The sequence below is a fragment of the Ranitomeya variabilis genome, chromosome 8 (genome assembly GCF_051348905.1).
Source record: "Ranitomeya variabilis isolate aRanVar5 chromosome 8, aRanVar5.hap1, whole genome shotgun sequence".
Classification (NCBI taxonomy): domain Eukaryota; kingdom Metazoa; phylum Chordata; class Amphibia; order Anura; family Dendrobatidae; genus Ranitomeya; species Ranitomeya variabilis.
The window spans coordinates 104576899-104603131 of record NC_135239.1 but is presented as its reverse complement, the minus strand read 5'-3'; the positions used below and the strand labels follow the sequence as shown (position 1 = coordinate 104603131).

At 44.6% G+C, this 26233-nt stretch overlaps 1 protein-coding gene across 1 annotated transcript in view; it reads right to left on the bottom strand.

The window, feature by feature from the left end:
• HMCN1 (hemicentin 1) overlaps window positions 1-26233 on the bottom strand; it is a 768245-nt gene that overhangs the window by 229509 nt on the left and 512503 nt on the right. Inside the window, exons 78-81 of the mRNA XM_077275842.1 lie at window positions 18651-18758; window positions 18304-18438; window positions 18039-18173; window positions 190-450 (exon numbers count right to left, since the gene is read on the bottom strand). Of these exons, the coding sequence (XP_077131957.1) occupies window positions 190-450; window positions 18039-18173; window positions 18304-18438; window positions 18651-18758 (639 nt within the window). The remainder of the gene's footprint in view (window positions 1-189; window positions 451-18038; window positions 18174-18303; window positions 18439-18650; window positions 18759-26233) is intronic.

The following is a 26233-nucleotide window of genomic DNA, read 5'->3' as shown; positions in this document are numbered from 1 at the left end:
AGCAAGAACTAGTCTGGCTCATTTTATGGACCAGACAGTTTCAAGCCAATAACAGGTGGCTGCTGCTCTTAGAATACACAAACACAATGTGAGAGAAGGTTTTCATTTTTAGCCACAATGCTTCTTCGTTTTCTACAACCGGTAACACACTCTTCACAATAAGATGTTATTTTTTGTTTTCATACTTACTCAGAACAAATAGGGTCATGTTAAAGCTGACAGATCCTGCTATGTTTCCCGCTACACATGTGTATTGGCCGGCATCCTCTGGCTGAACAAATGCTATTTGCAAAGCCCCATTGCTGATTATTCTCTGTCCAGAAAGGGGTGCTCCATCTTTATCCCAACTGATCTCAGGTGTTGGATTTCCATAGGCCTCACAGAGCATTGTGACAGACTCATCCACAGAGACGGTGTACTCCTTCTGATGTGGCTTTATTGCTGGCGGCTCTAGAATATGACATGGAATCAATACTAGGATTACTAGGAGGGGACACCTGAAATGCTAAATAAAGTAAACTCCTATATGAAAGAGGTAAATGTTATATTACTTGTGCTTTAAGGCTGCCATTTAGAAAAGTTCCCTGCCCCCATAGACATTAGACTGTAAGCGAAGCCACGGACAAAAACCTTATATGCATTAGCATTTTTTACTCAAGCAAGGAGACAATTAACTTCCATAGAGCCTCTCTATATTCTCATTTTCCTTTCACAAAATGTCGGCAGAGCCCCCGCACTACCGAACATTTTCAGAGGCGCACATCCGAACCCCCCCTCATCCCAACCTGCGGCCTGCAGCAACACTCCACTCTTGCCTCCTTTAGCAGCGACCGTGGGACCCCGCTTCACCCCAGCCACCACCCCCGGTAAGCAATAAGATGCATGGATTATAAAAAGCACCACCATTTTATTAAAAACAGTTTTTTTTTCCTTTCCTATTTTTCACCTCAAAATTTGGGGTGTGTCTTATAATCCGGTGCGTCTTATAATCCGCAAAATACAGTATATTGGGAGTCAATGAGAAATCCAAGAATTTTTCAGGTAGCCCTACAAGGTGGTCTATGGGGGCAGAGAAAATGTTGAAATCGATGGAGAAAAGTGCTTAAAGGAAGGAGAACAGCATTGGGAAGACCCCCAGAAGCATCCCTGACTCCCCATCGCTTTTCAGAACAATGAACTCACACTTTAAGGACTAACAATAAAACATTCAAAATCGATGAAAAATTGAAGTTTATAGGAAAAAAAAATGTTAAGAAACAGTCTTTCCTGTATAATGTATTGCATATAAGGCAAAATGTAAAAAGGATTAAAAAATAATAATTTAAGCAAACCAAAATTGAAAATGTTATTAAAAAATGGAAATTTCAGTGTAGTTTATGAAGGAAGCAAGGGAGACTCAGATACTCCCTGAGGAGAGCCTCATACACATTTTGTTCAAAATGTCATGTAGTGGCACTCAGACTCATAAAGGCTATGCACTAAGTGCAAAGCCTGCCAAAGATTTCAAGCAGGGTCATCCATAGACCAGTGAAGTCAACAACTGGGGGACCTTATTCATATATTGAAGAATAAAAACACTTTATGTCCTGCTGTCATCTTGTGGTGTGGAAAAGTTGGAGCTAATCCAAGTATTGTTCATTTTCATAAGAGTGAGCCTATCCGCATTCTCTGTTGACAGGTGAAAGTGGCAGTCTGTTATGATCCCCCTGGTAACACTTAAAAATACCTGCTCAGACAAGATGCAAGTGTCAGGGCAGCACAACACCTGCAAGGCATAAAGGGACAGCTCATACCAGGTGTCCAGCTTTGAGACCCAGTAGCTGAAGGCCACAAAGGAATTAGGCAGTATGATGGTTTTGTCAGCCAGGTATTGCTTTACCTTTTTAAAAACTTTTCCCTCCTTGTCAAAAATACCAGGTCATTGGGGCCTCGATGCCTCGATGCTGGGAGGGTGTCTTGAAATTGGACCAGGCCTTTGACAGTGTACCCCTGACTCTGCTGTACCTGGTGTGTGTCTCCCTTGCCTTTTCTCCTTAGTTGGACAATGACGCTTGCCCTCTGCTGTTAGCATTATCTGATGTGAATGCTTCTAGTATATTTTCCAGAATGGTCTTTTGCGGTTGCACCATTTTAGTAGACCTTTCCGCCTCAGGAAGGAGAGATGCAAGGTTGTCCTTATAGCATGGGTCTAGCAGGCTGAACAACCAGTACTCTCTTTTTGGCCAAGATGAATTGAGAGTGAGTCGCAGGAAATGCAATGGTACATAATGTCTGCCATATGTGCCAAGGTCCCTACAGCCAACACTTCCCTGTCTCCACCATCATGACTACTCTCCATCTCCTCCTTCATCTCTTCCTCCTCATTACCCTCCTCAGCCCATCCACATAGGAGTGATGGGATAAAGTTTGTGTGGGTACTAGCCTTTGTTCCACTATCAGCCAGTTCCAGTTCTTACTCCTTTTCCTCAACCTCCATGTCCTCATTGTTACCCAATCCACGCTGGCAGAAGAGATAAGGTTTGGTACTTTCTTCCTGTCTCATGTCTTCCTCCATCTCCACCTGGTCCACATGCAAAGCTTCATGTTTAATTGTCAGCAGTGACTAGAGTTCCAGCAGATGGTTGCACACCAGTCGGTGAGCTGACACTTGCATGTGCGGCTGCAGCACTGGCAGAGCAGCGGCAGCTGTAAATGACTTGCAGAAATGCGTGCTGATGCAGTGTACCTTGACCAGACGCATTGGAAAGTATAAGTAAGTTTTCAGAAACCGCTGGACTACCAGATTGAGCACGTGGACCAATCATGGTACTTGTGTCATCTTGACAAACTCCACACCTGCCACCAAGTTAGACCCATCATCACAGACGACCATGCCTGGTCGTAGGTTCAGTGGTCAGAGACACAGGTCTGTTTGGTCTGCTATTCCTTTCAATAATTGTGTCGGAGAGGTATTACTTGACCATCTTTAAAAACGTTTCATGCCTTGTCTAAAATACCAAGTCATCAGGACCCGGCACTGGGAGGGTGTCATGAAACTGGCCCTCTGCCGCTATAATTGTTTAATGAAAATTTTTTCAGCATATTTTCTACAATGGCCTTCTGGTATAGCACCATTTTAGGAAGAAGAGATGCAAAAGTTCTCCTTGTAGCATGGGTCTAGCAGGGTGAATAACCAGTACTCTTTTTTGGCCAAGATGAATGTAATGCAAGGGTCACAGGAAAGGCAACAGTGCATAAAGTCAGCCATATGTGCCAAGCTCCCTAGAGCCAACACTTCCCTGTCTGCACCATGATGATGACTCTCCATCTCGTCCTCCTCCTCTTCTTCCTCTCTCTCTTCATCCTCATTCCCATTCACAGCCCATCCATGTAGGAGAGATGGGACAAAGCTTGTGTGAGTATTAGGCTCTGTTGCGCTAACCAACAGCTCCTGTTCCTCCTTCTCTTCCTCAGCTTCCACCTCTTCATTGATACCCAACCCAACCTGAGCATATGAGATGAGGCTGGGCTGGGAAGTATCCCCTTGTCTAATGTCTTCCTCCATCTACAATTGGTCCGCATGCATACCTTCATGTTTCATTGTGCGCAGCGACTCTTTAAGCAGGCACAGACGAGGGATCATTGCATTGACTGTGGCATCATCACTGCTCAACATGTTCTTGGAGAACTGCACAAATGTCAGACATCCGTGCCCACTCTTCAGTTGTCATGTTTGGAGGCAGACCCGAATACTTATGGGCATGTTGGAGACTGCTGCTCACAAAGTCTTGCTAGCATGTGTAGTGTGGAATTCCAGTGTGGGCACGTCGCACATCAGTCGGTGAGCTGGCACTTGCATGTGCTGCTGCATCACTGCCAGAAAGTCAGCAGGTGTAGCTGATTTGCAGAAATGGACGCTGGCCTTGACCACAAGCTCTGGCAAATCTGGTTATGTTTTCAGAAACCGCTGAACTACCGAGTTGAGCACGTGTACTTATGTGAGCTTGCCAAGCTTCTCAGCTGGCACCAGGTTATGCCCATTATCACATAGACCATTCCTGGTTGGAGGTTCAGCTGAAAAAGCCATAGATCTGTCTGGTCTGTTATTCCTTCAAGTAACTCTACCGCTGTGTGCAGTTTGTCTCTTTGACAAATTAGCTTCAAGCAGAGCCTGTCGTTGCTTCACTGAGGCAGTGCTGCAGAGCTTCCAGTTTCTAGCTGATGTGGACAATGTGCTCTGAGATAACACATCAGAGATGGAGGTTAGGTAGGAGCAAAAAGGGTGCCGGAACTGATGTATGAGGTGGAGGAAACCTTGATAAAAGTAGGGCCAGCAATTCCCGGCATCGGGAGCACATGTACCATGCCAGGGCGGGACTCAACGCCAGCATACACAATGTTCACCTAGTGTGCCATCAGGGAAATGTAGCATCCCTGGCCACAAGCGCTTGTCCATATGTTGGTAAGGGCACAGGTGATGTTCTTGGACATGTACTGGTACAAGGTGGGGAACCACACCGGGAGAAAAAGTGGCAGCTAGGGACCGAGTACCGAGGGACATCTGCTGCCATGAGTCAGCGGAAATCCTCCATGCTAACAACTCTAAATGGCAAGCAGCCTGGAAATGTGTCCATTTAGTCTTTGGGCCTGTGGGTGGGTGGCTGGAAACTTTATATTTCACTCCAATGCCTGGGGTATGGACAGCTGAACGATGTGTTGGCATAAGGATTTGGAAACGTTTGATGATGATGATAAGTCAGAATGTGCAATGACAGGTGCAGGGCAGGAGGCATCAGTGCCAGTGTCATGGACTGGGGACTTGGAAGCACCTAGCACAAGGGAAGAGGTAGTGGGTCACCAGGTGGCAGAGCTGGCACCAATCATGGACTCAGGCATTCACCCCACCGAGTCGTTTGCTTAGATGACATGTGCCCGATCATGCTGATGGTCGTTAGGCTCTTAGTAGTCAGGCCCATGCTGATCTTGGTATTGCACAGTTTGAAAATTACTATCTTTTTGGTCTCTTTAAAAAAGTCGCTGACTGGGGAACACCTAACTCTTTGACGGAAAAATTCAGGAGTGTTGGTGGTTTACAGAACAGATGCCCACCTTCTCCCTCTGGTCACCCCACTGCCTCTCTCTGCCTGTTTCGGTGCTGATGATAACTCCCCCTCAGCGCTGTTGGCCTCGCTTTGCATGCCAGCATCCCAGGTTGGGTCAGTGATTTCATCATCCATCACCTTGTCTTCCACCACCGCACCCTGGTCCTCCTGACTTCATGACTTCACAACAACCTGACATATTGGCAACTGTGTCTCATCATCATCTTCCTCCTTAGACAAAATTTGCCATTCCCCACAATAATTTTTGTGTGCTTATGGCTGCTGTAAGTTTTGTGCATCACTAAACAGCATGTAGTCCTGTCCCTATTGGAACATGTAGGGTGAGAGGACACAATCAAGAAGTGATGTTATAAAGAGCTCCTTGGAGTGTCCTAGTGTGGCATCACTGGTCTCCTGGCACTCAACAAGGTGGGAGGAAAGAGGACAAGGGTGATGATGACTAAGTGATCCAGGCAGCAGGCTGGTGAGACTGGACCGTGTGAAAAACTCGGGGGTGCTGCCTAGCATGCTGGAAACATTATCTGCTATCCAACAGAATACATGTTCATACTCCTCTGGCTTCAGAAGGGGTGTACTGTGCCTTCCTGCAAAGTGGAACAGGAATCTGTGTGTCATGTATGGGAATGTTTATTTTGCTCCAGCAACAGACATCGTTGCACCTGGCCCACGTTCTCGGCTTCTGCATGCACCATCATCAGCACTTCCATTTCCCGGTCTCTTACTGCACATATTGCACATTTTCTAATTGCTAGGTCTCTTGAAACCAAGTTTATGCCTATTTTAAAAAAATTGGTCACTTGCAGCAGTCAAAGTGGTTTTTGGGACTTTAATACCAATGTTATGTACCATAAATCATGTAATTGTCATGTCGGACGCTGTTCACACTAGGGCGTCCGACAGACAGCGGTAATTCCTCATTCGTCCACTATATGCTCAGTGGCGCCAGCTAGATTGATCCAGATTGTCTGGGGTTAATCTGGCTGGTACTCGGGTTGGAGGCTTAGTCATGCCCATTGCCTTTAAATAGTTTTGCTGAGCTTTGGGCGTCGGGCGTCGCCGATTACAGCTTGTGTCTTGTGCCTGGTGATCTCGGTCTGGAGTGGTGGTCTAGGAGAGGAAATATCGTATCTGGTGGTGTATTATCCTTCGTTATATTTCTCCTTCCTATATTTGTATTGTTTTGCCCTGTGCACATTATAGTGTTTTCCTGTGTGTCTGCGGTGTGGTGCGTTTTTTAGTTTTACCTGTCTGTGCTTTCTGTAGGGGTTGGTGAGAGGTCTTATTACTGGGTGGCGGGTGGAGGTTTCAGCTTAGTACTGAAACAGGACTCAGGGTCAGGCCTGGCGGCCCAGACATGCTCACCTTCAGTGTAAACTCTGGGAGAGGGACAGATGGGGTTTCCCTAGTTTGAAGGATATTGCAGGGGCCCGGGTAATCAGCTGTAGTCTACCCAGTACCCCCGTGACATTATAATCGGCCATATTTTTTGTATTCCATGGATCCCTGTTGTGAATTTGCTTTTTGCTCCCTCTAGTGGTTACTAGTTTTTTGACTCTGGTTTTTCTGTCATTCCTTTTATCCGCACCTGGGTCGTTAGTTAGGGGTGTTGCTATATAAGCTCCCTGGACCTTCAGTTCAATGCCTGGCAACGTAGTTATCAGAGCTAGTCTGCTGTGCTCTTGTCTACTGATCCTGGTTCCAGTTATATCAGCTAAGTCTGCCTTTTGCTTTTTGCTATTTGTTTTGGTTTTGTATTTTTGTCCAGCTTGTTCCAAATCTATATCCTGACCTTTGCTGGAAGCTCTAGGGGGGCTGGTGTTCTCCCCCCGGACCGTTAGACGGTTCGGGGGTTCTTGAATTTCCAGTGTGGATTTTGATAGGGTTTTTGTTGACCATATAAGTTTCCTTTCTTTATTCTGCTATCAGTAAGCGGGCCTCTCTGTGCTAAACCTGGTTCATTTCTGTGTTTGTCATTTCCTCTTACCTCACTGTCATTATTTGTGGGGGGCTTCTATCCAGCTTTGGGGTCCCCTTCTCTGGAGGCAAGAAAGATCTTTGTTTTCCTCTACTAGGGGTAGCTAGATTCTCCGGCTGGCGCGTGTCATCTAGAATCAACGTAGGAATGATCCCCGGCTACTTCTAGTGTTGGCGTTAGGAGTAGATATATGGTCAACCCAGTTACCACTGCCCTATGAGCTGGATTTTTGTATTCTGCAGACTTCCACGTTCCTCTGAGACCCTCGCCATTGGGGTCATAACAGTTTGCCAGGCCTGTATTAAATGTTTAATGCATTGCAGAAGAGGGATTATAAGAAAGAAGATTCTGAGTTTTTTTTTTTTTTTTTTTTTCTCCTTCCCCTTTACCTCAGAGTGGCTATGCTTGCTGCAGACATGAATGTCCAGACCTTGATTACAAGTGTGGACCAGCTGGCTACTCGTGTGCAGGGCATACAAGACTATGTTATCAGAAATCCTAGGTCAGAACCTAAAATACCGATTCCTGAACTGTTTTCCGGAGACAGGTTTAAGTTTAGGAATTTCGTGAATAATTGTAAATTGTTTTTGTCCCTGAGACCCTGTTCATCAGGAGATTCCGCTCAGCAAGTAAAAATTGTTATTTCGTTCTTACGGGGCGACCCTCAGGATTGGGCTTTTTCGCTGGCGCCAGGAGATCCGGCATTGGCTGATCTTGATGCGTTTTTTCTGGCGCTCGGTTTACTTTATGAGGAACCCAATCTTGAGATTCAGGCAGAAAAGGCCTTGCTGTCTATGGCTCAGGGGCAGGACGAGGCTGAAGTGTATTGCCAAAAATTTCGGAAATGGTCCGTGCTGACACATTGGAACGAGTGTGCACTGGCCGCTAATTTTAGAAATGGCCTTTCTGAATCCATTAAGAATGTTATGGTGGGTTTTCCAATTCCCACAGGTCTGAATGATACTATGGCACTGGCTATTCAAATTGACCGGCGGTTGCGGGAGCGCAAAACCGCAAATTCCCTCATGGTGTTGTCTGAACAGACACCTAATTCGGTGCAATGTGATAGAAAAACCGCAAATTCCCTCATGGTGTTGTCTGAACAGACACCTGATTTAATGCAATGTGATAGAATCCTGACTAGAAATGAGCGGAAAATTCATAGACGCCGGAATGGCTTGTGCTACTACTGTGGTGATTCTACACATGTTATCTCAGCATGCTCTAAACGTATAGCTAAGGTTGTTAGTCCTGTCACCGTTGGTAATTTGCAACCTAAATTTATTCTGTCTGTAACTTTGATTTGCTCACTGTCATCTTATCCTGTCATGGCGTTTGTAGATTCAGGTGCTGCCCTGAGTCTCATGGATCTCTCATTTGCTAAGCGCTGTGGATTTACTCTTGAACCATTAGAAAATCCTATTCCTCTTAGGGGTATTGATGCTACACCATTGGCAGCAAATAAACCGCAGTATTGGACTCAGGTTACCATGTGCATGACTCCTGAACACCGCGAGGTGATACGTTTCCTGGTTTTACATAAAATGCATGATTTGGTCGTTTTAGGGCTGCCATGGTTACAGACCCATAATCCAGTCCTGGACTGGAAGGCTATGTCAGTCTCAAGTTGGGGCTGTCGTGGTATTCATGAGGATTCCCTGCCTGTGTCTATTGCTTCTTCTACGCCTTCGGAAGTTCCGGAGTATTTGTCTGATTATCAGGATGTCTTCAGTGAGTCTGAGTCCAGTGCACTGCCTCCTCATAGGGACTGTGACTGTGCTATAGATTTGATCCCAGGCAGTAAATTTCCTAAGGGAAGACTGTTTAATCTGTCGGTACCTGAACATACCGCTATGCGTTCATATATCAAGGAGTCTCTGGAAAAAGGACATATTCGTCCGTCTTCTTCCCCTCTTGGTGCGGGATTCTTTTTTGTGGCAAAAAAGGACGGATCTTTGAGACCTTGTATTGATTATCGGCTTTTAAATAAGATCACTGTCAAATTTCAGTATCCTTTACCGCTGTTGTCTGACTTGTTTGCGCGGATTAAGGGTGCCAAGTGGTTCACCAAGATAGACCTTCGTGGTGCGTACAACCTTGTGCGCATTAAGCAAGGTGATGAATGGAAAACCGCATTCAATACGCCCGAAGGTCATTTTGAGTACTTGGTGATGCCTTTTGGGCTCTCCAATGCGCCTTCAGTTTTTCAGTCCTTTATGCATGACATTTTCCGGAAGTATCTGGATAAATTTTTGATTGTTTATCTGGATGATATTTTGTTTTTTTCTGATAATTGGGATTCGCATGTGGAGCAGGTCAGGTTGGTCTTTAAAATTTTGCATGAAAATTCTTTGTTTGTCAAGGGCTCAAAGTGTCTCTTTGGTGTACAGAAGGTTCCCTTTTTGGGGTTCATTTTCTCCCGCTTTGATTTTGTTGTCTCGTATTTACCAGGTTCAAAGAATGTGAAGGCCGATGCTCTTTCTAGGAGCTTTGTGCCTGATGCTCCTGGAGTCGCTGATCCTGTTGGTATTCTTAAAGATGGAGTTATCTTGTCAGCTATTTCTCCGGATCTGCGACGTGTGTTGCAGAGATTTCAGGCTGATAGGCCTGAGTCTTGTCCACCTGACAGACTGTTTGTCCCGGATAAGTGGACCAGCAGAGTCATTTCCGAGGTTCATTCCTCGGTGTTGGCAGGTCACCCGGGAATTTTTGGCACCAGAGATCTGGTGGCCAGGTCCTTTTGGTGGCCTTCCTTGTCAAGGGATGTGCGGTCATTTGTGCAGTCCTGTGGGACTTGTGCTCGAGCTAAGCCTTGCTGTTCTCGTGCCAGCGGTTTGCTCTTGCCCTTGCCTGTCCCGAAGAGACCTTGGACACATATCTCCATGGATTTCATTTCTGATCTTCCGCTATCTCAGGGCATGTCCGTTATCTGGGTGATATGTGATCGCTTCTCCAAGATGGTCCATTTGGTTCCTTTGCCTAAGCTGCCTTCCTCTTCCGATCTGGTTCCTGTGTTTTTCCAGAACGTGGTTCGTTTGCACGGCATCCCTGAGAATATTGTGTCAGACAGAGGATCCCAGTTCGTTTCCAGGTTCTGGCGATCCTTTTGTAGTAGGATGGGCATTGATTTGTCGTTTTCGTCTGCTTTCCATCCTCAGACTAATGGACAGACGGAGCGAACCAATCAGACTTTGGAGGCTTATTTGAGGTGTTTTGTCTCTGCTGATCAGGACGATTGGGTTACATTCTTGCCGTTGGCTGAGTTTGCCCTTAATAATCGGGCTAGTTCCGCCACCTTGGTTTCGCCTTTTTTCTGCAACTCTGGTTTCCATCCTCGCTTTTCTTCGGGTCATGTGGAGCCTTCTGACTGTCCTGGGGTGGATTCTGTGGTGGATAGGTTGCAGCAGATCTGGAATCATGTGGTGGACAACTTGAAGTTGTCACAGGAGAAGGCTCAGCGCTTTGCCAACCGCCGCCGCGGTGTGGGTCCCCGACTACGCGTTGGGGATTTGGTATGGCTTTCTTCCCGCTTTGTTCCTATGAAGGTCTCCTCTCCCAAATTTAAACCTCGTTTTATTGGGCCTTACAAGATATTGGAAATCCTTAATCCTGTATCTTTTCGTCTGGATCTTCCTGTGTCGTTTGCTATTCACAATGTATTTCATAGGTCCTTGTTGCGGCGGTACATTGTGCCTGTAGTTCCTTCTGCTGAGCCTCCTGCTCCGGTGTTGGTTGAGGGCGAGTTGGAGTACGTGGTGGAGAAGATCTTGGATTCTCGCCTCTCCAGGCGGAGGCTTCAGTACCTGGTCAAGTGGAAGGGCTATGGTCAGGAGGATAATTCCTGGGTGGTCGCCTCTGATGTTCATGCGGCCGATTTAGTTCGTGCCTTTCATGCCGCTCATCCTGATCGCCCTGGTGGTCGTGGTGAGGGTTCGGTGACCCCTCACTAAGGGGGGGGTACTGTTGTGAATTTGCTTTTTGCTCCCTCTAGTGGTTACTAGTTTTTTGACTCTGGTTTTTCTGTCATTCCTTTTATCCGCACCTGGGTCGTTAGTTAGGGGTGTTGCTATATAAGCTCCCTGGACCTTCAGTTCAATGCCTGGCAACGTAGTTATCAGAGCTAGTCTGCTGTGCTCTTGTCTACTGATCCTGGTTCCAGTTATATCAGCTAAGTCTGCCTTTTGCTTTTTGCTATTTGTTTTGGTTTTGTATTTTTGTCCAGCTTGTTCCAAATCTATATCCTGACCTTTGCTGGAAGCTCTAGGGGGGCTGGTGTTCTCCCCCCGGACCGTTAGACGGTTCGGGGGTTCTTGAATTTCCAGTGTGGATTTTGATAGGGTTTTTGTTGACCATATAAGTTTCCTTTCTTTATTCTGCTATCAGTAAGCGGGCCTCTCTGTGCTAAACCTGGTTCATTTCTGTGTTTGTCATTTCCTCTTACCTCACCGTCATTATTTGTGGGGGGCTTCTATCCAGCTTTGGGGTCCCCTTCTCTGGAGGCAAGAAAGATCTTTGTTTTCCTCTACTAGGGGTAGCTAGATTCTCCGGCTGGCGCGTGTCATCTAGAATCAACGTAGGAATGATCCCCGGCTACTTCTAGTGTTGGCGTTAGGAGTAGATATATGGTCAACCCAGTTACCACTGCCCTATGAGCTGGATTTTTGTATTCTGCAGACTTCCACGTTCCTCTGAGACCCTCGCCATTGGGGTCATAACAGATCCCATCACTTCCATAACCCGCCAGTTGGAGGCGCTGTCCCTGCAGGTCACTGAGCTGAAGGGGGCAGTTCAGCAACAGGGTCTAGTAGTATCTAATGTGCAAGCTGAATCTGCAGGCAGAGTTGCTGAGCCAAAGTTTCCTTTACCTGAAAGGTTTGCTGGGGAACGCAGTAAATTTGTTACTTTTCGTGAATCTTGTAAAGTATATTTTCATATGCGCCCGATCTCCTCAGGTTTTGAGGCTCAGCGTGTGGGCCTGGTGTTGTCATTACTGAACGGGGATCCTCAAGCATGGGCGTTTTCTTTACCATCTGATTCTGCTGCATATAACTTAGTGGAGAGTTTTTTTTCTGCTCTTGGACTCATTTATGAGGATCCTGACAGAATGGGTCTAGCAGAATCTAAAATTCGCGCTATCCGCCAGGGGGAGCGTATGCTGGAGGATTACTGTTCTGAATTTCGCCGCTGGGTCGTAGAAACACAGTGGAATGATCCCGCACTGCAGAGTCAGTTTGTTCATGGGGTTTCAGGAAGGGTTAAAAAAACCCCTTTGATGTACAAGACTCCTGCTTCTCTAGAATCTGCTATGAGTCTTGTTATCCCCATTGATCGCCGTCTGCATCAGGGGGTGCAAGAGACGCCGCCTATGGGAGAGAGAGCGTAGGTACACGTGAGGTTGCTGCAGATGAGCCCACGGAGCCTATGCAAATCGCAGGGGTGTCACATGTGAAACATCATGCCCCTTTGCTCAGGAAGCAGAGAGCCTGTTTTTGCTGTGGTAAAACTGGTCATTATGTTAATACTTGTCCTCTGCTATCTAAGAAAAGCGCAACAGTGGAAAAACTACTAAGCTCAGAGGGTGTGGAGGAGGCCAATCTGAACTTATGCATATCCTCCATTGTGGTTTCTCAATGCATGCTCCCTGCCAAAGTTATGGTTGCTGGCAGAGAGCTGCCAATCACTGTGTTTGTGGATAGTGGTTCTGGCACTTATCTTATTGATGAGGAGTTTGCGCGCACAGCCGGTTTCAGGATCGAAAAACTGCCTCATCCTATCCGGGTGGTCACCATCAATGCCGCTCCTCTCCCACAGGGGGAGATTACTGAGTTTGTGGCTGAGGTTAAACTCCACATTGGGGTCCTACATTCGGAGTAAGTTACATGTAGGGTGCTCAGTAATCTGCCTGCACAAATGGTTCTGGGTTTTCCATGGTTGGCTATGCACAACCCGGTGATTGACTGGAAAACCCAGGACATCATCCAGTGGAGCGGATTCTGCCAGGAGAATTGCCTGGCCACGTGTGTGTTCGCTGTAACTCCTAGTATTCCTGAGTCTCTGCTGGATTTCACAGATGAGTTTTCTGAGAAGGGTTGTTCAGAATTGCCACCACATCGTCCCTATGACTGCGCACTATTAGGTTAAAACAAGGGGCCAAATTGCCGAAAGCTAGGATGTTTAACATCTCTGGTCCTGAGAGGCAAGCCTTAAAAGACTACATCGCTGAGAGTCTGAGCAAAGGGCACATCAGGCCTTCGTCCTCGCCTGTGGCAGCAGGGTTCTTCTTCGTTAAGAAGAAAGATGGCGATTTACGCCCGTGTCTGGATTTCAGGGAGTTAAACCAGATTACGGTTCGTGACCCATACCCTATGCCGCTGATACCCGATCTGTTCAATCAGGTGGCTGGTGCTAGGTGGTTCTCTAAACTTGACCTCAGGGGGGCGTACAACCTCATAAGAGTCCGTCAAGGGGATGAGTGGAAAACGGCTTTTAATACTCCTGAGGGTCATTTTGAAAATCTGGTGATGCCATTTGGTTTGACAAACGCGCCTGCTCTATTTCAACATTTCATAAACGATGTGTTCTCTCATGTCCTGGGAAAATTCGTTATTGTGTACCTTGTTGACATTCTCATCTATTCATGCGACCGTGATACTCATTTAGAGCATGTTAGGCAGGTGTTACAGCTACTCAGAGAGAATAAGCTCTATGCTAAATTGGAGAAATCTGTATTTTTGGTTCAGGAGTTGCCTTTCTTGGGTTATATTGTGTCTGCTTCTGGGTTTAAAATGGACGCCGCTAAGGTGCAAGCGGTGCTGCGTTGGGAACGGCCTGATAACCTAAAAGCGCTCCAGCGGTTCCTTGGGTTTTCTAACTATTATAGAAAGTTTATAAAAAACTTTTCTACCATTGCTAAACCGCTCACTGACATGACAAAAAAGGTACCGATTTCTCCTCCTGGTCTGAGCCTGCTGTGCGCGCATTCGAGTTTCTGAAGAACAGTTTTGCTTCAGCTCCCATTCTGGTGCAACCGGATGTATCGAAACCATTTACCATGGAAGTTGATGCGTCTGAGGTTGGAGTGGGGGCGGTGCTGTCTCAAGGCTCATCCTTGAGCGAGTTGCGTCCATGTGCCTATTTCTCCAAGAAACTGTCGCCCGCCAAACGTAACTACGATATCGGCAACAGGGAGTTGTTGGTTATCAAGTTGGCTTTTGAGGAATGGCGACACTTTTTGGAGGGGTCGGTTCACCAGGTTACTGTTATTACCGACCATAAGAATTTGCTTTATTTGGAGTCAACCAAGCGTCTGTCCCCCAGGCAGGCTCGCTGGGCATTGTTTTTCACGTGGTTCAACTTTTTTGTTACTTACCGACCTGGGTCTAAGAACACTAAGGCGAATGCTTTGTCCAGGTGTTTTCTGGGGGGAGAACCTCGGGAAGAACCGGTACCCATCCTCCAAAAAGGTGTAGTGGTCTCGGCTCTCACGACAGAGGTTGAGGCTGAGATTGCCGAGGCTCAGGAGGAAGTACCACCAGAACTTCCCATTAACAAATCGTTTGTACCGCTCCATCTTCACCTAAAGATATTGGCAGAGCATCATGATGCTGTCCTGGCTGGTCACCCAGGGGTTAGGGGTACTTTGGAGTTGGTGTCGCGTCGGTTTTGATGGCCCAAAATCCGACAGGATGTGGTCTCATATGTGTCAGCATGCACCACATGCGCTAGGGCTAAGACGCCCCGCTCCCGTCCTGCTGGCACACTACTTCCTCTCGAGGTACCCAGTAGGCCATGGACGGAGACCTCCATGGATTTTATCACGGACTTGCCCTCCTCAGCTGGGAACACGGTCATCTTGGTGATTGTTGATCGGTTCTCAAAAATGTCGCACTTTGTGTCTTTGCCTTCATTGCCTAACGCTAAGACTCTGGCTCAGGTATTTGTGCAGGAGGTGGTCAGACTTCACGGGGTCCCGTCTGACATCGTGTCTGATAGGGGTACTCAGTTTGTGGCAAAATTTTGGAAAGCATTTTGCTCACGGCTGGGGATCAAGTTGTCGCATTCTTCGGCATTTCATCCTCAGTCAAATGGTCAGACCAAGCGTGTGAACCAAAATTTGGAGCAGTACTTACGCTGTTTTGTTTCTGACAACCAGGAGCAGTGGTCGACTTTCCTTCCTTTGGCTGAGTTTGCCATAAATAATCACCGCCAGGAATCTTCTGGGGAGTCTCCGTTCTTTTGTGTTTATGGGCACCATCCTCAATTTTGTACTTTGAGTCAGGGGGGCTCTTCCGGCATCCCGGAGGAGGACCTGTTAGGAGCACAACTGTCTTCCCTCTGGAGGAAAGTGAAACAGCGCCTGTTGAGCGTTGGTGCAAGGTACAAACGTGTGGCTGACAGTAGACGTGTGCCAGGTCCGGACCTGAGTGTGGGTGACTGGGTGTGGTTATCCACAAAAAACATAAGACTCAAAATACCATCCCTTAAATTGGGTCCTAGGTTTATTGGTCCGTTCAGGGTCGCCGCCATCATTAACCCGGTTGCCTACCGATTGGAGCTTCCTACGGTATATAAGATTCACAACGTGTTCCACAGATCGTTATTAAAAAAGGTGGTGGGTTCTGTGGACGCGGCGCCGATGCCTCCTCCAGTCTTGGTGGATGGCAGTTTAGAGTTTGAAGTCTCCAAGGTGGTTGACTCTTGAGTGGTGCGCCGCACGTTACAGTACCTGGTACACTGGCGTGGTTATGGGCTGGAGGAGAGGTCTTGGGTACCAGCCTCGGATATACATGCAGACTGGCTGGTCAGTATGTTTCACCGCCGCCATCCGGACAAGCCGGGTCCTATAAGTCGTGAAGGCCCTGGGGTCCCTCGTAGAAGGCGGGGTACTGTCATGTCGGACGCTGTTCACACTAGGGTGTCCGACAGACAGCGGTAATTCCTCATTCGTCCACTATATACTCAGTGGCGCCGGCTAGATTGATCCAGATTGTCCGGGGTTAATCTGGCTGGTACTCGGGTTGGAGGCTTAGTCACGCCCATTGCCTTTAAATAGTTTTGCTGGGCTTTGGGAGTCGCAGATTATAGCTTGTGTCTTGTGCCTGGTGATCTCGGTCTGGAGTGGTGGTCTAGGAGAGGAAATATCGTATCTGGTGGTGTATTATCCTTCGTTATATTTCTCCTTCCTATATTTGTATTGTTTTGCCCTGTGCACATTATAGTGTTTTCCTGTGTGTCTGCGGTGTGGTGTGTTTTTTAGTTTTCCCTGTCTGTGCTTTCTGTAGGGGTTGGTGAGAGGTCTTATCACTGGGTGGCGGGTGGAGGTTTCAGCTTAGTACTGAAACAGGACTCAGGGTCAGGCCTGGTGGCCCAGACATGCACACCTTCAGTGTAAACTCTGGGAGAGGGACAGACAGGGTTTCCCTAGTTTGAGGGATATTGCAGGGGCCCGGGTAATCAGCTGTAGTCTACCCAGTACCCCCGTGACAGTAATATTCTATGGATGAGTAATTGAATCCATAAAAAATGTTCAAGGCTTTTTTGGAATGTTTATAAAACCAAAATATACCACACACCACGTAATAGTATGTGGATGAGTAACTGAATAAAGAAAAATGTTGCAACATTTTTTGGAAGTGTTATATAACACTGAAATGTACCACAGACCACGTAATTGTACATGGATGATTAATTGAATATAGAAAAATACATTTTTCAATACTTTTTTGGACTTTTATATAAATCGGAAATGTACCACAGACCACACAATAGTATTTGGATGAGTAATTTAATACAGAAAAATGTTTCAAGGCTTTCTTTGGACTGTTCCATAACAGCAAAATGTACCACAGACCATGTAGTAGTATGTGGATGAGTATTTTATTACAAAAAAAATGTTTCCACCATTTGTGTGGAATCTTATATAACACTGAAATGTACTACAGACCACAAAATAGTAAATGGATGAGTTATTGAATTCAGAAAAATGTTTCCATTCTTTCTGGAAGTGCTATATAATTGTCACACTGTGATGGTCTCCAGTAAGGAAGGGTGGCCTCAAATTGTCCCTGGATCTGAGATCCTAACTATCCCTGTCCCAGTGGTATTCTTGAAGGTAGAGACGCCTGAGTCTCTGACCTTACTATGCTCCTGTTAAACCCTGATCTGTCCCCTCACCCACCCCATGAGGCATGGTACAGAAATGTAAGGAAAACAAGATACAAAGGCAAATCAGGGATAATAGAAAACCTCTATCATACAAAAGCACTAACCAACAATACGGAGGAGGATAATGACAGGGAGGAATAAACTAAATGGGAGTAGGGACCAGGAGATAAACATACATGCACTGCAGCAAACCACAGAACACTACTACAACAACTCTACTCCAACCACAATCAATGTTTCCCTGGCAAGGACAGAGTTTTCTAAGTAAGAGATTCAAATTAACTGTTTATAATAAGTTGTGTCTTCATTTTAGCAGATTAATGGTTTAGAAACAGCTATGTTTTCCTCCTTAAAATTAACCCTTTTGAAGCAGCTGTGCTCTCTATCTGTAGCTAGTCTGCAGATTACAAATTTACATCTTATGACCTATCCGACACAGCTGCATTCAAGCCCAGAAGTTTAAAGGTGGTTTTCTGGGACTTAGTATCAAACTGGCCAAGTGGGGGTCCAATTCTGGGAATCCCTACTTATTACCTAACAGTAGGGGCTGCAGATCTCTAATGTCCGTTGTTCTCTTCATTATTTAGCAGCCACAGTTCTGTGTCTGGTGATACAGCTGAGTCCTACTCAAATGTATAGGACTGAGCTGCAGAGAGCTGCTGTACCAGGCTTATCTTTTTTGGGTGCTGGGAGTTAAACCAGCCACTCACTTGATACTAATGGCATGATCTAAGGGTAATCCATTAATATCAAAGTCCAAGAGAACCCCTTCAACTACATCTCTTAAAATAATTTACCATAAATTGTGAGTTTAATCCTTCGAAGTGCTGTACCCGCTGGGTTTTGAGCAATACAATTGTAAGTTCCAGCATCTTCTTGTCTTGCTTTAACAATTTTTAAGCCTCCATTAGGAAGAATAGAGTAATTGCTTCCTACAAAACAAATTAAAAAAATGTAATTAAACTATAAAATAGTGACAAGTTATAAAATAATTTTAAATACTATTCTAATTGTATATCATATACTGTATGATCTAATATAAAGATATTAAAAACATAGTACCTGTTTTGATTGAGACCCCTTCTTTCTGCCATGTCAATGTCGGTGAAGGTGTTCCGAAAGCTTCACATGAAAGCATGACAGAATGGTTTATAATTCCTTCCATATAATCAGCTTGACTTTGAATGATGGGAACCTCTAATTTGGAAATTACCAGAAAGGAGAAATAGATAATTCCTTGAGTTACTTTTACAGATACTTGTAATATAAAATAATGCAGATAACACCATATAAAGGATTTACTACATGTATGCATACATAGATGTCATGCATTCCAGCACTTCTATTTTTATTAAAGACATGTTTTTTAGTGATAATGATTTGTTAATGACTGTAATTTAACTACTAACCTTCAACATGAAGATTTATTGAAATTTGTGCAGCGCCAACCTCATTAACCGCCTTGCAAGTGTATGTTCCAGCATGACTTAGTTCTGCACGTGCTATTTCGATACTTCCTAGAATCCAATTACAAGAAATAAATTTAGAGCCTCTGAGTAATTCTTGGTATATTAAATAAAAAAAACTTAATATTGGCAGACCATTAATTGCTCTTTCCCTCCAGAATACTAATGGCAACATTTTTTCCATTAAAGATGAACAGGGCATTTCTCCAGAATTTAATATGATGATCGAAAGTAAGAGATTTGGTGTACCCCAGATACCATAAAGATTTTCTTTTCACTATTATTACTTTTTTAAGTAGACTATTATCTGGTTGGATTAAAATCCAACAGATAACACTACCACCAATTATAGCTCCTCTGTTGATTCAGTATATGTTGTATGTTGGTGCTCCAGAAGAAAGGAACAGTAAATAAATGCTGTGTTCTGGTCTACGATGTGAATTTTGTTTTGCTCTGATCTTACCTAATGTCTTAATATCGGGGTCTAGTTGTGGGCTTGTACTTGTTTTCTAGTCAAGACCCAGCTTTGATTTCATTCAGGGGCACTGCATTTATTTTGGCGTCCAGTCTAGAGTCTATAATATTCAAGGAGGGCTTCTGGTATTACATTTGAGGTCTTTATTTTATTAAGGTTTTTGTCTGAGGGCTAAATAAATTATGGAATATGGTCTTGGCTTTGAATTAAGTTTGGGAGTATGATCCACAAAATGTGTTGTGTATCTGTTGTAAGTTCTGGATATTTATTGTACATTGTGGTCTGAGATCTGTATTAAGTTAGAGGTCAGTTCTGTAGTGTCAATTCAAGGGACTATTTTGGAATCGGCCTTAGTTTTGCATTTCAAGTTTCAGATTTGAATTGCCATACTTTTCGGGTCTGGTCTAGGGTCCAAATCATTTTTAGGGTCGGTGTCTATTTGGTCTAGTATGTGGTCTGTATCGTTTTTGGGGTCTGATGTCTATTTTAGCTTATTGGGTCTGGTATGTGGTTTGTATAAATTTAGGGCTGGGTGTCGGTTCTATTTAGGGATGTGGTCAAGAGTTTGTTGGCTCCATTGTCACTTTTTTACAATTTTAACCCCTTCCCGACATTTGACGTACTATCCCGTCGAGGTGGGGTGGGCCCGTATGACCGCCGACGGGATAGTACGTCATAGCCGATCGGCCGCGCTCACGGGGGGAGCGCGGCCGATCGCGGCCGGGTGTCGGCTGCATATCGCAGCTGACATCCGGCACTATGTGCCAGGAGCGGTCACGGACCGCCCCCGGCACATTAACCCCCGGCACACCGCGATCAAACATGATCGCGATGTTCCGGCGATGCAGGGAAGCATCGCGCAGGGAGAGGGCTCCCTGCGGGCTTCCCTGAGCCCCCCGCAGCAACGCGATGTGATCGCGTTGCTGCGAGGGTCTTACCTCCCTCCCTGCCTGCTCCAGACCCGGATCCAAGATGGCCGCGGATCCGGGTCCTGCAGGGAGGGAGGTGGCTTCACAGACGCCTGCTCAGAGCAGGCACTGTGAAGCAGCCTGCACTTCAATCAGATCGGTGATCTGTCAGAGTGCTATGCAAACTGACAGATCACCGATCTGTATTGTCCCCCCCTGGGGCAAAGTAAAAAAGTAAAAAAAAAAATTTCCAAATGTGTAAAAAAAAATAAAAAAAAATATTCCAAAATAATGAAAAAAAAAAAAAATATTATTCCCATAAATACATTTCTTTATCTAAATAAAAAAAAAAAAACAATAAAAGTACACATATTTAGTATCGCCACGTCCGTAACGACCCAACCTATAAAACTGCCACACTAGTTAACCCCTTCAGTAAACACCGTAAGAAAAAAAAAAAAAAAACGAGGCAAAAAACAACGCTTTATTACCATACCGCCGAACAAAAAGTGGAATAACACGCGATCAAAAAGACTGATATAAATATCCATGGTACCGCTGAAAACGTCATCTTGTCCCGCAAAAAACAAGCCGCCATACAGCATCATCAGCAAAAAAATAAAAAAGTTATAGTCCTGAGAATAAAGCGATACCAAAATAATTATTTTTTCTATAAAATAGTTTTTATCGTATAAAAGCGCCAAAACATAAAAAAAATGATATAAATGAGATATCGCTGTAATCGTACTGACCCGACGAATAAAACTGCTTTATCAATTTTACCAAACCCGGAACGGTATAAACGCCTCTCCCAAAAGAAATTCATGAATAGCAGGTTTTTGGTCATTCTGCCTCACAAAAATCGGAATAAAAAGCGATCAAAAATGGTCACGTGTCCGAAAATGTTACCAATAAAAACGTCAACTCGTCCCGCAAAAAACAAGACCTCACATGACTCTGTGGAGCAAATGTGGAAAAATTATAGGTCTCAAAATGTGGAGACGCAAAAACTTTTTTGCTATAAAAAGCGTCGCTGGTTTCACACTTCCGTTTTTGTCTGCAGCGTTTTTTGCACAAAAAAACGCATGCGTTTTTTCCCTATATTTAACATTGAAAACGCATGCGGTTTTTTTGTACGCGTTTGGTCGCGTTTTCAAACGCATGCGGTTTTTTTCTGCATGCGTTCATTTTCAGAAATACAACCTGCAGTATTTTCTTGCGTTTTTAAGCACATGCGTTTGTTTGCGTTAAAAACGCATGCATTTTTATCGAAAAAAACAGAAAACACACTGAAAAGCCACCCACCACCATCAAGGTGATAAAGGGATCCAAACCCTAACCCTAACTCTACCCCTAACCTCACCCCTAACCGTTTAATGAACATTTTCTGACAGTCATAGTGCCACGTATTTCAGTGCCACGTATTTCAGTGCCACGTATTTCAGTGCCACGTATTTCAGTGCCATGTATTTCAGTGCCACGTATCACGTATTTCAGTGCCACGTGTTTCAGTGCCACGTATTTCAGTGCCACGTATCACGTATTTCAGTGCCACATATTTTAGTACCACGTATTTCAGTTGCACGTATTTCAGTGCCACGTATTTCAGTGCCACGTATTTCAGTGCCACGTATCACGTATTTCAGTGCCACGTGTTTCAGTGCCACGTATTTAAGTGCCACGTATCACATATTTCAGTGCCACGTATTTCAGTGCCACGTATTTCAGTGCCACGTATTTCAGTGCCACGTATTTCAGTGCCACGTGTTTCAGTGCCACGTATTTAAGTGCCACGTATCACGTATTTCAGTGCCACGTATTTCAGTGCCACGTATTTCAGTGCCACGTATTTCAGTGCCACGTATTTCAGTGCCACGTATTTAAGTGCCACATATCACATATTTCAGTGCCACTTATTTCAGTGCCACGTATTTCAGTGCCACGTATTTCAGTGCCACGTATTTCAGTGCCACGTATTTCAGTGCCACGTATTTCAGTGCCACGTGTTTCAGTGCCACGTATTTAAGTGCCACATATCACATATTTCAGTGCCACTTATTTCAGTGCCACGTATTTCAGTGCCACGTATTTCAGTGCCACGTATTTCAGTGCCACGTATTTCAGTGCCACGTATTTCAGTGCCACGTATTTCAGTGCCACGTGTTTCAGTGCCACGTATTTAAGTGCCACGTATCACGTATTTCAGTGCCACGTATTTCAGTGCCACGTATTTCAGTGCCACGTATTTCAGTGCCACGTATTTCAGTCACGTTTAGGGTTAGGGTTAGGGTTAGGGCTAGGGTTGGAGGTAAAGTTAGGGTTGGGGCTAAAGTTAGGGTTAGGGTTTGGATTACATTTACGTTTGGATTAGGGTTGGGATTAGAATTATGGGTGTGTCAGGGCTAGGGGTGTGGTTAGGGTTACCGTTGGGATTAGGGTTAGGGGTGTGTTTGGGTTAGGGTTTCAGGTAGAATTGGGGGGTTTCCACTGTCCAGGCACATCAGGGGCTCTCCAAGCGCGACATGGCGTCCAATCTCAATTCCAGCCAATTCTGCGTTGAAAAAGTAAAACAGTGCTCCTTCCCTTCCGAGCTCTCCCGTGCGCCCAAAAAGGGGTTTACCCCAACATATGTGTTATCAGCGTACTCGGGACAAATTGAACAACAACTTCTGGGGTCCAAGTTCTCTTGTTATCCTTAGGAAAATAAAAATTTGGGGGGCTAAAAATCATTTTTGTGGGAAAAAAAAGATGTTTTATTTTCACGGCTCTGCATTATAAACTGTAGTGAAACACTTGGGGGTTCAAAGTTCTCACAACACATCTAGATAAGTTCCTTGGGAGGTCTAGTTTCCAATATGGGGTCACTTGTGGGGGGTTTGTACTGTTTGGGTACATCAGGGGCTCTGCAAATGCAACGTGACGCCTGCAGACCAATCCATTTAAGGCTGCATTCCAAATGGCGCTCCTTCCCTTCCGAGCTCTGTCATGCGCCCAAACAGTGGTTCCCCCCGACATATGGGGTATCAGCGTACTCAGGACAAATTGGACAACAACTTTTGGGGTCTAATTTATCCTGTTACCCTTGTGAAAATACAAAACTGGGGGCTAAAAAATCATTTTTGTGAAAAAAAAAAAAGAATTTTTATTTTCACGGCTTTGCGCTATAAACTTTAGTGAAACACTTGGGGGTTCAAAGTTCTCAAAACACATCTAGATAAGTTCCTTGGGAGGTCTAGTTTCCAATATGGGGTCACTTGTGGGGGGTTTGTACTGTTTGGGTACATCAGGGGCTCTGCAAATGCAACGTGACGGCTGCTGACCAATCCATTTAAGTCTGCATTCCAAATGGCGCTCCTTCCCTTCCGAGCTCTGTCATGCGCCCAAACAGTGGTTCCCCCCCACATATGGGGTATCAGCGTACTCAGGACAAATTGGAAAACAAATTTTGGGGTCCAATTTATTCTGTTACCCTTGTAAAAATACAAAGCTGGGGGCTAAAAAATAATTTTTGAGAAAAAAAAAAAAAATTATTTTCACGGCTCTGCGTTATAATCTGTAGTGAAACACTTGGGGGTTCAAAGCTCTCAAAACACATCTAGATAAGTTCCTTAGGGGGTCTACTTTCCAAAATGGTGTCACTTGTAGGGAGTTTCAATGTTTAGGCACATCAGGGGCTCTCCAAACGCAACATGGCGTCCCATCTCAATTCCAGTCAATTTTGCATTGAAAAGTCAAATGGCGCTCCTTCCCTTCCAAGCTCTGCCATGCGCCCAAACAATGGTTTACACCCACATATGGGGTATCAGCGTACTCAGGACAAATTGCACAACATTTTTTGGGGTCCAATTTCTTCTCTTACCCTTGGGAAAATAAAAAATTGGGGGCAAAAAGATCATTTTTGTGAAAAAAATATGATTTTTTATTTTTACGGCTCTGCATTATAAACTTCTGTGAAGCACTTGGTGGGTCAAAGTGCTCACCACACATCTAGATAAGTTCCTTAGGGGGTCTACTTTCCAAAATGGTGTCACTTGTAGGGAGTTTCAATGTTTAGGCACATCAGGGGCTCTCCAAACGCAACATGGCGTCCCATCTCAATTCCAGTCAATTTTGCATTGAAAAGTCAAATGGTGCTCCTTCCCTTCCAAGCTCTGCCATGCGCCCAAACAATGGTTTACACCCACATATGGGGTATCAGCGTACTCAGGACAAATTGCACAACATTTTTTGGGGTCCAATTTCTTCTCTTACCCTTGGGAAAATAAAAAATTGGGGGCGAAAAGATCATTTTTGTGAAAAAATATGATTTTTTATTTTTACGGCTCTGCATTATAAACTTCTGTGAAGCACTTGGTGGGTCAAAGTGCTCACCACACATCTAGATAAGTTCCTTAGGGGGTCTACTTTCCAAAATGGTGTCACTTGTAGGGAGTTTCAATGTTTAGGCACATCAGGGGCTCTCCAAACGCAACATGGCGTCCCATCTCAATTCCAGTCAATTTTGCATTGAAAAGTCAAATGGCGCTCCTTCCCTTCCAAGCTCTGCCATGCGCCCAAACAATGGTTTACACCCACATATGGGGTATCAGCGTACTCAGGACAAATTGCACAACATTTTTTGGGGTCCAATTTCTTCTCTTACCCTTGGGAAAATAAAAAATTGGGGGCGAAAAGATCATTTTTGTGAAAAAATATAATTTTTTATTTTTACGGCTCTGCATTATAAACTTCTGTGAAGCACTTGGTGGGTCAAAGTGCTCACCACACATCTAGATAAGTTCCTTAGGGGGTCTACTTTCCAAAATGGTGTCACTTGTAGGGAGTTTCAATGTTTAGGCACATCAGGGGCTCTCCAAACGCAACATGGCGTCCCATCTCAATTCCAGTCAATTTTGCATTGAAAAGTCAAATGGCGCTCCTTCCCTTCCAAGCTCTGCCATGCGCCTAAACAATGGTTTACACCCACATATGGGGTATCATCGTACTCAGGACAAATTGTACAACAACTTTGGGGGTCCATTTTCTCCTGTTACCCTTGGTAAAATAAAACAAATTGGAGCTGAAATAAATTTTGTGTGAAAAAAAGTTAAATGTTCATTTTTATTTAAACATTCCAAAAATTCCTGTGAAACACCTGAAGGGTTAATAAACTTCTTGAATGTGGTTTTGAGCACCTTGAGGGGTGCAGTTTTTAGAATGGTGTCACACTTGAGTATTTTCTATCATATAGACCCCTCAAAATGACTTCAAATGAGATGTGGTCCCTAAAAAAAAATGGTGTTGTAAAAATGAGAAATTGCTGGTCAACTTTTAACCCTTATAACTCCGTCACAAAAAAAAATTTTGGTTCCAAAATTGTACTGATGTAAAGTAGACATGTGGGAAATGTTACTTATTAAGTATTTTGCGTGACATATGTCTGTGATTTAAGGGCACAAAAATTCAAAGTTGGAAAATTGCAAAATTTTCAAAATTTTCGCCAAATTTCCATTTTTTTCACAAATAAACGCAAGTTATATCGAATAAATTTTACCTTTAACATGAAGTACAATATGTCACGAGAAAACAATGTCAGAATCGCCAAGATCCGTCAAAGCGTTCCAGAGTTATAGCCTCATAAAGGGACAGTGGTCAGAATTGTAAAAATTGGTCCGGTCATTAACGTGCAAACCACCCTTGGGGGTGAAGGGGTTAACTTATGTGTCTGTTTTTTAAATTTTAATAACTGGCATAGGCAGAGAAGAGACAGCCAGTTGCCAGAGTCTAAAGAGAAAAAGAGCAAGCTAATGTGGACTGCGGAACTCACTGAGAGAGGCCAATAAAAGTAAGCATGCCCATCCTCAGAGTTGTGCATCTGCCTCTCTCCTCTTTGGCTCCCATATTTTTATTACACTAAAGAAAAAGAGAGCACCAAGGTTTCCTCCTAAGGCTTCCTCCATTGGCCACCAGGTTGGGCACAATGCTATGATACGCCATCCTCTTCCCAAACTAAATATTTTAGCAGAAAAGTTTAGAAAAATGAACATATAACAACAGATAGAAGACTCGCCTGATTACATAAGAAATGAATTGCAGTTAAAGTGCATATTGGGATTTCCAAGGATTTAGCAGCTTATTTGGGGTACAATACAAAATTGAAGAAC